The following is a 14,455-nucleotide window of genomic DNA, read 5'->3' on the forward strand; positions in this document are numbered from 1 at the left end:
CACTGGAGGTTGGGATGGGCCCTGCACATGCGGGAGCTGCAGGCGGGCCCCGGGGCCACTACCCAAGCTTTCCGCACCCTCGAAACAGATCTGCCTTTCCTCGCTGGGAGCTGGGAGGCACGCTCGAGGCACGCAACGCATGGCTTGCTTGGTCTTGCATGGCATGGCACGGCATGGCAACGGCATGGATCACGTCTCACAGATCATCCAAAACAGCAGCCAGCTCGTCATCTCATTCTCCCACTCACACAAACACACACGTGCGGGCAGTTGAGCATGCATGTAGAGTAGACTGAGTGACTATCTTATGCCAATGTGTCTGTGTCTCTCCATCTATGTATGTATGTATTTACCTAGACTACTGTATATGCACGGATAGTATAGGCAATAATAATTACCTGGCCCGTCCATAGGCGGTACTGTAATGTCCCTCCCAAACCTCGCTTTCAGGTGTTTGGGCGAGGTGGAAACCGATTCGTCCCACCTTGCAGCAGCAGCAACACCCGTGCACCTATCTAACTGCCTCCCCAGCTGTGCAGTGAAATCATGGCTCCCAGGAGTGCCGTGCCTGCGTGCGTCAAGCGAGTGACGGGAGATCACCTTGGGCCACCTCTGAGCCAACCGGCGATGGACTTTTGTTGCCCTTGCACTTGCGAGCCCCGCAAAACCCAAGTCCACGGGTGGTGGGCTCGAGCACCCAGGCACCCTACACTCTAGTGTACACAGTAATGCCCAGTCAGTGGGGACCGGGTCAGCCCTGACCAGTCGACCTGGGACAGTGGGCACTGAGGTCAGAGTGGCCTGGTACCCGCCCAGCCAGAGCCAGCTAGCAGCAAGCGGTGCCTTGCGCCCGCAACCAACTTTCAATTGCCCGCTCATGCTCATGCACATGCAACCAACTCTCACCCAGCCAGCCTTCGTAGCACTCCCCGGCTCCCAGCTCCCAGATCCCACCTACACGTCGCTGCTGGTCTACCTACCGTGCCTAGGTACAGACAGTACCGTGTCTATCGTGTCGCCAACGCCAAAACCTTCCCATTTCCCACCCTCGCGGACAGCCATCTTCGAAACTTCCCTTTCTCTCGCCTGCTCTGCTCTGCTCTGCCTGCTGCGCTTCATCGCCCATCCGCCCCCCCCCCCAAAACAGGTCTCCAGTCCAGTGTTTGATGAGGTCCTGCCCGATCATCACGGATGCCCTCCACCAAAGATTCCAGAGACGCCAACGGCTCGTCGCCATCCAACGGTAAATAAGTACCTAGCCCGACGCACCTCCGATCCTCCTCCCTCAACTCACCTGCATGCCTGCATACCTGCATGCCTGCGTGCCTCAGTACACACAGTACCACCACCACCACTACTCCAACCACAACCACAACCATATCCAAACCCAGCCAGCCAGGCCAGCCAACCAGCCGCCTCTGCTCTCGGCCTGCTCTGCCTGCGCTCTCTGCCCTGCCCTTCTCTCGACCACCCATCCCCCGCCGTCCCATCCACTGGCACTGGCTGTGCCTAAACCCTATTGTCCCTTCCAAGCTTCCCTTCTCTTCACCCTCTCTACAACCCCTGTCCGGCCCCCTTTTGAGCCACCACCCTGCCCCCCCAAAGGTTGTTCTCGAGCCCTCCTCACCTTTACCTAAGCTCCCATCGTTTCGCTATCCCGACAACCTCACCACCCACCTCCCACCTCGGGACCCGCCAAGCGCATCAATCTGACCTTCCTCTGGCGAATTGGTTGCTCTCTGCCTTTCGCCTGCCGTCGCCTTGTTGCCAATCACCCTCCCTCCCCTTCGGACCACCCAGCAAGACTGGCTTAGACGTGGACCACGACCCATTGATCTGTCGTCAGCGCCTACTGCCGTTCCCCTGCCATCCCGCGAGGCTGAACAGGTAGATAGATCTTCAACATTTGTCCTCTCCCCCGCATCACTCACACACACACTCTCTATCTTACATATACACACATTCTCCATCCTGCCTGGACTCTCCCCAGGGTCCCGGGACAGCCACACACACGGTCCTTCCCGTGCAGTTGCGCTGAGCCGGTCGCCTTCCCGCCACCCGCGGAGCTTGTCTTGTCTCCCCTCAGGCCCCGCCATCTGCCATCCAGCTGGCCCATTGCTGACACCGTCACCACAGAGAAGCAACTTTCTTCGAAGATGAAGCGCTTCAGTCAGAGAGTCGTAAGTCTCAACCCCTTCCATCGACAACACCCGTTGAATTCGACCTTGGTCCGACATCTGCTAACGCTGGCCACCTGACAGCTGTCGCGCGGGAAAGACTCCAGCAAATCATCAAAGAAGAAGGACTCGAAAGACGGCACAGCCTCGCCCAACAGCACTGGGTCAAGGGACGCTTCCAACCAGTCTCCTACAATCACTCCCTCGTCCTCCGCGTCGAACCTAAGCGATACTCGAAACAAGCCTCTCCCCCCTAACAGTGTTGGAGCTCATGGGCAAGAGCAGGGCATAGCAGGGCAGTCCCCCTTGAGCAATATGAGCTCTGCCTCGGGTTCTGGCTCGTTTGGCGGCTCTTCCCAGGCTGCCAATGGTGGAGGTACACCTCAGCGCACCGGCGGTCTCCCGCCCACAGTCATCATCAGCCCAAGTGCTCCTCATGTCCCCCCGCCAGGCGCGGCTGAGACCATGCCGCATGACCTCGCACCCCCAAAGGCCGGCCAGAAGTCCCTGATGTTCGACCGCCTGCAACAGACGCCCAAGGACGTTCCCGAGGGTCTGAGGACTCCAAAGCGACAGCACTCGTCTCGGTTCGACATCTCGGCGCATCGCGAGCTGGAAAAACTTCCTGGATTTCACGAGGTGCCGCCTAACCGCCGGCAAGAGCTGTTCATGCAGAAGATCGACCAGTGCAATGTCATTTTCGACTTCAACGATGCCAGCGGAGATATGAAATCCAAGGAGATCAAGCGCTTGGCGCTTCACGAATTGCTCGACTACGTTGCCAATAACCGACAGGTCATCACCGAGCCCATGTACCCACGAGTTGTCGAGATGTTCGCCAAGAACCTGTTCCGCCCACTGCCACCACCAATGAACCCGTCGGGCGAAGCCTTCGACCCGGAAGAGGACGAGCCCGTGCTGGAAGTTGCTTGGCCACATATTCAGGTTGTCTACGAATTCTTCCTGCGCTTCATCGAGAGCCAGGACTTCAACACCAACATAGCCAAGGCCTACATTGACCACAGTTTTGTCCTCCGGCTGCTTGAGCTCTTCGATTCCGAGGACCCTCGTGAGCGCGATTTTCTAAAGACGACGCTGCACCGGATTTATGGAAAGTTCCTCAACCTGCGAAGCTTTATCCGACGGTCCATCAACAATGTCTTCTTCCATTTTGTGTACGAGACGGAAAGGTTCAATGGCGTGGCCGAGCTCCTTGAGATTCTGGGGTCCATTATCAATGGATTCGCATTGCCCTTGAAGGAAGAGCACAAATTGTTCCTTACACGTACGCTGATACCTTTGCACAAAGCGAAGAGCCTCAGCATGTACCACCCACAGCTTGCGTACTGCATCGTTCAGTTCTTAGAGAAGGATGCGTCTCTTACGGAAGAGGTAAGTCTTCAAATTAATCACTCATGTGCATGTTCCGATCTGACAGCTAGCCCACAGGTGGTGCTTGGTCTCCTGCGCTATTGGCCAAAGGTAAACAGCACCAAGGAGGTCATGTTTTTGAACGAGGTAGAGGACATCTTTGAGGTTATGGATCCGGCAGAATTTGCCAAGGTTCAAGAACCCCTGTTCCATCAGCTTGCCAAGTCGGTGGCAAGTCCGCACTTCCAGGTTGCAGAGCGTGCTCTGTACTTCTGGAACAACGAGTACTTCTGCAACCTGGTTAGCGATAACGTGGAGATCATCCTCCCCATTATGTTCGCGCCGCTTTACGAGAACTCAAAGGGGCACTGGAATAGGTGGGCTTCTATCTGATTACGCTGGGAACAAGAATCCTTTACTGACCCAGTACTAGGACCATCCACGGCATGGTGTACAACGCAATGAAGCTCTTCATGGAAATCAACCCACAACTCTTCGACGACTGCTCCCAGGAGTACACGGAGCAGCAGAACAGCGCGCCGGCTAGAGAGAAGCAGCGAGAGAGGAAATGGGCGGCCATTCAAGACTTGGCCAACAAACAAAAGGCTAATGGGTCAGCGGCACCTCAAGTTCAGCAGACGGAAGAGACTGACGGCACAGAAGATAACCAGAAGCGACTCGACTCGCTGAACCTGCAAGACGGAGACCGAAGAGATCGGCGGCCGGGTACGCACGAAAGGCAGAGCTCAGCGGGTTCATCGAGGAGCGGGCGATAACCCTGCGTCACTGTGTCCCGACTCAGCGGTGTGTGAGACTGGATCAGGTTCAGGGTTGCGTTTGGAGATCGATCAGTCGAAAGGTTTGCCGAACAATTAATGACAATGCCTCGTCTTCTCGTATCCTTTGTGCAGCTGATGCCAGAAGAGCCACTTGGGAGCGCGGATCTGGTGAAGGCACTAGTCTTCGGATAACTCAAGGCCTCGGACCAAACGATTTGTTTCTGTTGGCCGGCCTAAACGAAGTTAAGATGCGTTTGCTAGCGCTATTTCTTACTCTCGATTTGAAAACACGCGCAGCTGCAAGGGCGTCGTTCGAGCACTCTAGCGGGACTTCTGGTTCGCTGTGGATTTGGTAGACCAACTGGCATTATGAGTAAAGATCTGTGGCAATAAGGCTGGACGGGACGGAGTAGGGGAATCGAGCTTTCTCCCTCACACGCACCAGGGCCAGTCGTGCATGGCTCACGCTGGACAGGAGGGGCGGAGTCGGGACTGACTGATGCAAACAAGATAAGGGGGGATGGGGGGCAAGAGGCAACCTTTCCGGGGATTTTTAACTGTACGAATTTTAGTAAACAAAGCTTCTGCAAAACCACCTCTAGGGTAAAAAGACGGGACAATTGGCGTGTCGGCGTACCGATATCGTGGTTAAGGGGGACGAACGAGCAGCACACCAAAAAGACGGAGCTTCTTCTTCTTCTTTCTTGAATCTTTTCTTCTTGTCTACATACTGTTATTATGATGATGCGAGGTAGAAGCATGTCATTTCTCAGCTGAGCCACAACTGCTTTCGTTGCAGGTTCTCCGCGACGCATACTTATTACACACCCCGTCTTTTCACTTGATGGCGGGCCGTGGCAAGACGACGCCGTGCCATTCTCGCCTGGCCGGGTGGTCGTCTTACTTTCTCTGGCGATGCTTACATAGTACTTCTACTACTAATACAGGATATGCATCTGTTACTCTCACGGACTCGTCCCATGTGCCATTGTCTTATTCAGTAGTATCAATCCAACCTCGTTCAGGTTCCTTCGTACGACCGATCACCATCCTCTTCCCCTGCCGTACCCGCCGCCGCCGCCGCCGCGTCCCCGGTATCCACCACCACCATTCCCACCCCTGCCGTACTGGAACCCTCCTGGCTGTTGCTGTTGCTGCTCGAGATGCCCCTGAGGTGAGTAGGGTGGTGGCGGTGGTGGAGGCGGCGCCCAACCGCCGGCCCACGAGCCTGGAGGAGCTCCTGGGACGGGAGGCCCGCTCGGGGACGGGTGTGGTGGGAACCAGCCCTGCGGTGGAGGGGGTGGTGGTACTGGGTTGCCTCCGGCAGGAGACATGTGTGGTGGCGGAGGCGGAGGAGGCCAGTGACCTTGGTAGTGTGGAGGCGGAGGAGGTGGTGGCGTGCCTGCGTTCCAAGAGTTGAACCTGCCTGGTTGTGGTGGTGGCCCGGCGGGCAGGTTCGGAGGTGGGTACGAAGCTGGCGGCGGCGGCGGTGGCTGATGTTGTTGATGTGGGTGGTGATATTGTTGCGGGTTTGGCGGCACAAAGCCTTTTGGTGGGCCATAGCCTGCTGCTTGCACGTTCCTGGTAGTAGAGAGCACTGGTTGTGGTGAATATGAGCCGCGGGAACGGGATCTGGATCTGGGTCTGTCTCTGCCATTCTGGCCACGTCGCGGAGAGCGGGATCGAGACCGGGAGCGCGAATAGCTTCGCCGGCGCCCTGGGCTGTGGCTGCCTCTCCTTGGGCGGCTGCGAGATCGTGATGCGCTACTCCAGCTCCGGCTTCGTGAGCGCGAAAGTCGACGTCGTTTGGTAGCTGGGCGCGAGGAGTCTCGCCTTGAGGAAGGCCGCCGGCTGCGACTCCGGGACTGGCTGCTCGAGCGCGAGGAGCCTCGGCGTCCCCTACGCTCATCGTCCACGTCCATTGCGTCTCCCTTCAGTCCTCGCGTCCTCATCTTCTCACAAAAGTTTCTAGACCAGCCGTAGTAGGTCTCGCCGCCGACGATATCTCCCATCTCGTCTCGCTCGATGATTTCGCCCATCTGGCTGATATCGACCGATGAGTCCCCATCTAGAAGCGTGTCTTTCGCATAGATCTTGTCAACTTCACCCAGTAACTTCTTCACCGCTGCAACGAGGTTCTTGTCGGCCGCCCCACCTGCAAGTTGAAGCGGCTTGATCATGTTCGGATTCATAGGTCTCGTGGAATTCGGCTCTATGACGGGGAGCCAATTGGCGGCGGGAAGGTCGTACCATGGCGCAGATGCGTCGCCGTGCATGGATGGCAGTATAAAAGGTGCCTCTCGTGCTGTCGAGGTTTGATATGCCTTGTTTGCCACACCACCATCACCGCCCCCACCATTTGCTTCTCGCGCTTCCGACTTTGGTCCCTCATCGACAGCGGCGCGTAAAGACTTGAGTACGGAGTCCGAGAAGTAGCCTTTCTTCTCCCATAACTGAATCAGATCCTGCAGCTTCTTTATTTGCTTCGGTGCGTTCGCAAAAGAGGCGGCGCTCTTGAACAAAGCAGGAAGGTGAGATTCAAGCTTGTCGAAGAAGACGTGATGGTGGTGGGTGCGAAACTTGACGTGAAAGAGCACATCGTTCAGGACGTAGAGCACATGCAGCCTCCTTCGCTTCGAGGATGGGCCAGGCGCCTTCGGTGAGCCGCTGGGGAAAGAAGAGGCGAGGGCGACCAGGTATTTCCCAAAGGCAGCCGCGCGGGTTGGAGAGGGGACCAGATGCTGAAGGATCCATTGCTTGCATTTCTGTTGTCGGCGAAAGAGAATATAAGCAAATGTTTAGCCGGGGCTCAATGGCTCATGTCAAAAACGGAGTGGCGTGTGTGTTCCAAACCTGAACGTTGGTTGGTGAGCACTTGGCGACGGCTGCGTTGAGCAGACCATGGAACTGCTCGATCTCGTCGCGAGAACACGACGCCAGGTCGGCGTCGGCGTCTGCCTTGAGGAGGGACGCAAAGAGGGAGGCTTTGGCGATGGCAAGCTGTGCGGACGCCATGATGACGGGGCGGCCCTGGACTGTGGGCACAGGCGTCAAAAACGTTGTCGCACACTTTCAAGGTATCATGGACACATTCTCGAAGAGGAAGAAATGATCTGACTGACGAAGTGACGTGGAGGGGGACGGGGATGACCAAGCTCTGGGTGTTGGACGCGAACGTGAGCCAGGGGGCAGCTGGAGGAAAGTTCCGATTGAGATGCACTAGAATTGGAGCTGGCCGGGGCTAGGCTTGTTGGCCCGCAGGGCTGGGTCGCACCGTGCGCGAGGTAAAGTCGGCCGACTCGGACCCGATGTTACGGACAGGCACGGCAGCATCTAGGTCTAATACATAATCTTATCTAGTCCTTTCTTCTCTTGGAGTCGAGGGCAATGACATGCTACTTCTGAGATCTGGGAATAATTGTCACCCGAAGCAAGAGGCAAGAGACTCAGCAAGAGACAGGACAGGAGAGACAACCCTGCCCGCGAGACATTGAGAAAAGATGAGCCAACGAGGCACAGCTATGTATCGAAGATCAACGCAAGAGGCGAGTTCATCTCATTGCCGCAGTTTCGATATGCGGTCTCAGTCGTAAATAATGTACACGCGCCACAGGGCGCCAGTCGCCTAAGTGCAGTGACTCGCAGTCCCTTCCTGTCCTCCAAAAATGCCTCTTACTCGGCCCGTAAGAGCCCCGCCTCTCCTCTCATGATCTTTCTGGCGTTCGAGGGCAGGATCGTCGGCTGTCGCAGACATGGATGAGCGGCCGCGTTACTCGTCACCTCCTGTACGCCGTATAAGCTGTTGCCCTCATATATCAGAAAACCGGTCCCCTTTCCGGCTTCTGAAAGGGGTGGCGCTTTCGTACTTGCTCTTGCCGTACAGCCGGTTGTACTCTTTGTCGGACATTTGCTCTGTCGGGTGCACATCTTTGGCAGCTTGTTCCAGGCTTGGATGGAACGCATGGTCGACCCGCGGCTCTTCCCGCTTCAGACGCTCCGTTTCCTCCTCGGTTCGGGTGCGAGAGCCACCCATGGCGGAGGCGGAGCCCGGGTGGGAGGGGACGTTCTGGGAGTACTCCAGGGACTCGATCATGGACTTCTTCTTGCGCTGCTCCTCGAGGCGGGCCTGACGGTCGGCATTGATGCTTCGCTTGGCGACAACGTATGCGCCGGCACCGGCTGTGGGGGAGAGCCAACTCAAGTCAGTGACTGCCATGCAGCACATACCGAACAGCCAAGCAACATGCAATTCAAGGGGATGAGGGGCGTGGAAGCACATGAGCGGCCTTACCAACACACAGAGAGCCCCAGCCCAGCCTGTGAAAGTGTTATCGTCAGCATGCTCGCAGTCAGTATCTCTGCTGTGGAGAATTGCTGACCAGAAAGACTTGACCTGTTGGGGAGCCCTAGTCAGTGAAACCAGCTCATGATGCAAAGAAGGCTTCGATGGACGCAGAGCCGACTTACAGTGTTCATCCTGAGATTGAGATTGTTGTCGTTATTATGAAGAGTGGGTTCACCAAGGTGGAGATTGTGCTACAGACACCAACGTCGATTGACTGGTGATATCTGTAAAGGTGTCGATAAGGTGGGGTGACGTCGAGAGATGTATTGTATGAACCAGCTGGTTGTGGTGGCGATGGTGCTGAGAGGTGTGAATCGGGGTCGTCCTCCAAAAAAGTCGCGGGAAAGCTCCGTTAGCTCCCGCAGCGCCAGCCTGCCTGCCGGCCTGCCGCAACGCTAGCTACTGCAGCAACAGCGGGTGGGGCAGGGAGTTTACAGGTACCCAAGTACCGCCCCATGCCAACTACGACCGGCTGCCGCTACCGGTGCCACCAGCTGGCTACCGGCCCCTATTCATCTCATCTTTACTCCCACCTGTTTCCATAACTAAGTATAGTACGGTAGATGGAAAGCCTGACAGGAACGGAAGGCTTTCCTTTCCAATGATGACATGTGAGCCTGGTAAAATGTGTCCCCGAGCAGCAAAATGATTCACAAGCACGGCTAGCCTATATAGGAAAGGGGATTGGTGAAAATCCTTGATACTTCAAGGCAGGGCAGACTACAGAGGACCAAAGAGCCGTCAACAAAATGCGGATGTGGCAGACAGTCATGTGTTGTGTGTTGCGTGTTGTTATAATGCATATCCATCAATCTAAACAAAGGGCATGGCGGGAATCGACGGTGGCCAGGCCAACCATGTTTCAATGATAGCCCTCAGTAAGATGTGGGAGACCCAGAGGCCACGGCCTTTGCAGTTGGCCTCACTGAGCATGAGCATTGAGTCTGAGCAAGAAGCTTGAGGGCGAGGGAGGGTCCCGTCATTAGACCACAACCCTGGAATCCCCAGCAGATCTGTAAGCCTAGGTTGTACTGTGTGCCTGGCACTTGCGCCAGTCATAGACACGCACACACTCTCGCACACTCGGCCGCAGGGCCACAAGCTAGGCCAGAAACGCGTCTAAACATAGAAAAGAAACAGGCACGGCCACAGCGACCAGGCCCAGAGGAGCTTCCAGGTACCTGCATTTACTTTAATCACGTTGCCAGATCTCGGAACGGTGAGCATGACTGAGACTGTCACAAGAGAAAAAGAGACCAGCCAGATGGACTTGGGCGGGCCTCTGACGCAATCCCTCAGCCAGCCAGCCCCAAAACACCGCCCAACTGCCCCGTTCGACTGCTTCGATTGCCTTCGCAGTACGAGGTACATGTACTCCAGCACCTAATTTCCACCGCAGACGGTACATGGCACCTCCCTCATCTACAGCTTGCCCCAGGTCATTGGGGTGCTTTCCTTGCTTGTGCTGTGGGCAATTCAGGCACGCCAGCCAGCCCACCAAGACTCCAACCACGCACAACCTTGCTCGCCCAGTCAGGAGGGCAGGCAAGGCGGGCGGCCTGCATGCCTACATACATTAATTAGACCTAGGTGGTACGGAGCACATACCAGCATCGCATCTTAATACACAGAGTGCCATCTATACTCGCCTCGCGTCTCTGCTCAAGTCTAGCCTACCTGGTGCTCCTGGGGCCAACAACCCCCTTTTTCCCTTCTCGACAATCACAACATTGCAACAGCCTGCTGTCTGGTCTCCTCACAAGTGCATGCTTTCTGCGAGTCCCTGCTCAATCTTGGAGTGATGGGCGCCCCAAGAGCCAGAGCCAGAGTCCAACGCCCACGCCCAACCCCAACCACGACAAGCCTACACCCACGCCGCGCCCAAGCCCCACCGTCACCGTCACCGTCACCGGCGCCGTCGCCGTCGCCTTCACTCTCGACCTGCCCTATTCCGAATTCCTCCTTAACAACACCAGGCCATGGCAGCTCCTCAACAGGAAGGAGGGCCTGATGGATCCTCCATCGTGAGTCCTACTGCCCCGGATCCCTAATTATGTCTGGGGGCACCCCCCACCATTCCCTGGTCCCTCCAGCCCGGCTGCCATGCGGATGACTGACAGCCCACGACAGAAACCCGTCTCTTCCCTCCGATCGCATTTCGAGAACATGGGCAAGGCTGGCGAGCAGCCCCAGCCGCAGCAACCACAGCCAGCTCAACCGTCCAGCCGAAATCCCTCCCCAGGGCCTCGCCCCGACAAGCCCCGGGAAGCGAATGCGATCTCCAAGGAACCACCTCCCATTCCCAAGCACAAGCCCGGTCTTGTGCCTCCTCTACCCAAGGAAAACGGCATCCCACCTTCTCCTGCGCGCAGCGCATTTCCTCCACCTCCGCTCACCCCACGCCCTGTACCGGCTCCTGCGCTCACCGTCGATCCACCGCAGTCCCCTCCCAAGGGCCGATCTCTGAACATAGCTGTTAACGACCAGCCTAGCTTCTTAAACTCGGACGATGTCGTCAAGCCGGCCACGTCGCCGGCCGTGCCGGGCAAACATTTCAAAATTCCAAGTCGCTCCCGTACACCGAACCTGGATCCCCGCAAATCACCTAAGGTGGTGGCCTTCAAGCCTCCTTCACCGCCGCCCCCTCGACGGTCTGCCGAGCTCCGGCGGCAGCGCGAAGCGGACCCTACGCCTCCGCCCAACAATCGCTCTGGGAATGCGCTCATCAGGTCTAGAAATTCTTGGACGGAAGACAGTGCGATGGAGACGAGGAGGAACATGCCGGATAAAGTGTCACCCTTCAGCAGTCCCCCAACCAGCGGCTCCGCCAGCGTCGAGGAAGGGTCGCCTCCATCATTGCCGCGAAGACCACGGCCCCCTCAAGAGCCCGTTGCGAAAGCCAAAACTCTCCAAGTTGGATTTGAGCCGCCGCCCCTCCATCCCTCAATCGCAAACAAGAGGAGGGACAGAGAGCTGGAGATGGAAGGGTCCGCAAGGGGCCAGCTCACTCCAGATGTCACAGGGGAGCCGCGGCCGACCTTGCCTACAAGACCGCTTAGTGTGACAATGGAGAAGTCAGGGCCTCCGCCTGAGAAGATCCCACCTCCAAGACCACCAAGGCCAGGAATTCCAGCTTCGAATCTAGCAGTTGTTCCGGCGGTGAACCAAAAACGAACCGTCTCTACACCTGTCACGCAGCAACCACCACCAGCGATGCACGGCAGGGCAAACACAGTGTCTCACAGGGGGGCAGAAAGGCCACCCACCGATCCCAGAAAGTCCGCGGTAGCCAGCGCTCCTTCAAGTGACCCGCGGAATGCCGACTCGCAAGCCGTTGTGCTTGCCAAGGCTGGAGAGTCACCTGCGAATGTCAACGGAGCATATCCAGATGCTTCAAATACCAATAGGAGACCTCCTTTCATAAAACACGGGCAGCAGGAAATCGTAACGAAATCAGATGCGCGGAATTTCGATGCATGTGGCGACCTCGTATGCACCTCAGGGCATCTTACTAGGGTGTGGAGCTTGAGGGACGGAGAACTCGTCATGAGCTTTGCACACGGTGAGGGATTGAAGGCTACTGCTGTGAGCTTCAAGCCAGGCTTGAACGTCGACGAGGAGTGCAAGCGACTGTGGATCGGAAATAATAACGGGGACCTCATGGAAGCGGACATAGCGACACAAAGTGTTGTTAACACAAAGACCGGTGCTCACCAGAGGAACGAAATTACCAAAATCTATCGGCACTTCAACGAGCTATGGACCTTGGACGAGGCTGGTACTCTGCACATCTGGGGTCCTGGGCCTGACGGAGTACCAGACATGTCAGGCCACCCGCATCAGTCGTTCCGAGTGCCCAAAGGACACACATTCTCCCTGGTCGTGGGTGACGAGCTCTGGCATGCGACTGGTAGGGAAATACGCGTATTCCTCCCAACACTCGATGGCAAAGCCCAATTTCAGGTGCTTCTCCGCTCCTTATTCCAAGACGCCGTCGGCGATGTCACTGCAGGAGCCCTGCTTCCCTCGGATCCCAACAAAGTGTTCTTCGGTCACAGCGACGGGAAGGTCACCGTATACTCAAAAAAAGACTATTCATGTTTGGAAGTCCTCAATATCAGCACCTTTAAAATCAACTCGCTGTCAGGGATTTGCGGCAACATTTGGGCAGGTTACAGCAACGGCAAGATGTCTGTTTATGACGTGCGCCAAAGCCCATGGGTTGTGAAGAAAGAGTGGCAAGCTCACAATGAGCCCGTACTCAGGATCATCGCCGACCGGTCAAGCTCGTACAGGCTAGAACGCCAACAAGTCCTTTCCTTGGGTGCAGACAACATGATCAGAGTTTGGGATGGCATGCTGCAAGACGACTGGCTTGAATCGGAAATGAAGGCTAAGGACGTGCAGTACTGCGAATTTCAAACGCTGAAGGCCATGATAATGACATGGAATGCCGGGGCCTCTACACCCAACAGTCTGAGATACTCTGAGTCGGATTCTGTTTTTATACAGAATCTGCTACAGGGCAGCGGTTCCCCGGACATTTTAATATTCGGCTTCCAGGAGCTGGTTGACCTGGAAGACAAGACCGCCACTGCTAAGCGATTCTTCAAATCCAAGAAGAAAGAATCGGACCAGGAGCGCATGAGCCATCAATACCGAGATTGGAGAGATTTCCTGATCAGAAGTCTGGATGACTACATGGCTGGCGACCTGTACCATCTTTTGCAGACCTCGCACATGGTTGGTCTCTTCTACTGCATCTTTGTCAAGGCCGATGTCAGAGATCGGATATCGAACCTCAGCACGGCCGAGGTCAAACGAGGCATGGGAGGTTTGCACGGGAACAAAGGAGCCATTGTAATCCGCTTCATGGTGGACGACACATCTCTCTGCTTCCTCAACTGCCACTTGGCAGCAGGCCAGTCCCAGGCCCAGAGTCGCAACAACGACATCGCCGCGATACTTGAGGCGCCTATTCTCCCTTCAGAGCGCGATCCAAGTGTCCGCATTGACAGCTATGCCGGAGGTGGTGATGGCACCTTGATCATGGACCACGAGCTCGTCATCCTCAACGGCGATCTGAATTACCGAATCGACACCATGAGTCGCGACACGGTAGTCATGGCTGTGAAACAGGGAAATCTCCCAAAACTACTCGAGCGAGACCAACTTCTCGTGGCCCGCCGAAGAAAGCCGGACTTCAAGCTTCGTGCTTTCGAAGAGATGCCCATCACATTCGCACCGACGTACAAGTACGACGTAGGCACGGACAATTACGATTCGAGTGAGAAGAAGCGTAGCCCTGCATGGTGCGACCGTCTACTGTTCCGCGGCAGGGGCAGGATACAGCAAGTCGACTACAGGCGACATGAAGTCCGGGTGTCGGACCACAGGCCTGTCACGGGCAAATTCAAACTGACAGTCAAGAAGATATCACCAAAGAAGAGAACGATGGCCTGGATACAGTGTCAGCAGAAATTTGAGGACGTGAACGCGCAGGAGATCATGGTCGAAAAGTGAGTAAAATATCATTAACCCTCCCATTTTCACCTTGTGGGTAGCTAACAGCCACGACAGGATGTACTACTTGACCGAGATCATTGGATATGACAAGGCAACGAGTCAAAGTCTAATCAATGATCGGTAATTCGGCGAGAGTAATCGTAGAAGACAGTGATGGACCGAACACTCTTGCATTTGGACTTCAGCCATCGAGAAGGAGTATCCTCATAGATGAAACGAAACGATCATGACACCGAAGAAGCTCTTATACCCACACA

General features: G+C 56.1%; 3 protein-coding genes across 3 annotated transcripts; 2 read left to right on the plus strand and 1 right to left on the minus strand.

The window, feature by feature from the left end:
* Positions 1-1,191: 1,191 nt before the first annotated feature.
* On the plus strand, positions 1,192-4,324 carry J7T55_003516 (uncharacterized protein; the record flags this gene model as incomplete). The annotated part of the gene is made up of 5 exons (XM_053143548.1): positions 1,192-1,243; positions 2,137-2,180; positions 2,262-3,569; positions 3,627-3,925; positions 3,982-4,324. 5 exons carry the CDS (start codon positions 1,192-1,194, stop codon positions 4,322-4,324), a joined length of 2,046 nt encoding a protein of 681 aa, XP_052993766.1.
* A 1,024-nt stretch (positions 4,325-5,348) lies between these two features.
* On the minus strand, positions 5,349-7,342 carry J7T55_003517 (uncharacterized protein; the record flags this gene model as incomplete). Its single annotated transcript, XM_053143549.1, has 3 exons — positions 5,349-6,226; positions 6,288-7,092; positions 7,181-7,342. The coding sequence occupies 3 exons, from the start codon at positions 7,340-7,342 to the stop codon at positions 5,349-5,351; spliced, it is 1,845 nt and encodes a 614-aa protein (XP_052993767.1).
* A 2,555-nt stretch (positions 7,343-9,897) lies between these two features.
* Positions 9,898-14,322, plus strand: J7T55_003519 (uncharacterized protein; the record flags this gene model as incomplete). The annotated part of the gene is made up of 4 exons (XM_053143550.1): positions 9,898-10,037; positions 10,412-10,696; positions 10,766-14,191; positions 14,253-14,322. 4 exons carry the CDS (start codon positions 9,898-9,900, stop codon positions 14,320-14,322), a joined length of 3,921 nt encoding a protein of 1,306 aa, XP_052993768.1.
* Positions 14,323-14,455: the final 133 nt, after the last annotated feature.

Source organism: Diaporthe amygdali (genome assembly GCF_026229845.1).
Source record: "Diaporthe amygdali strain CAA958 chromosome Unknown NODE_14_length_1008325_cov_65_372321, whole genome shotgun sequence".
Taxonomy (NCBI): Eukaryota; Fungi; Ascomycota; class Sordariomycetes; order Diaporthales; family Diaporthaceae; genus Diaporthe; species Diaporthe amygdali.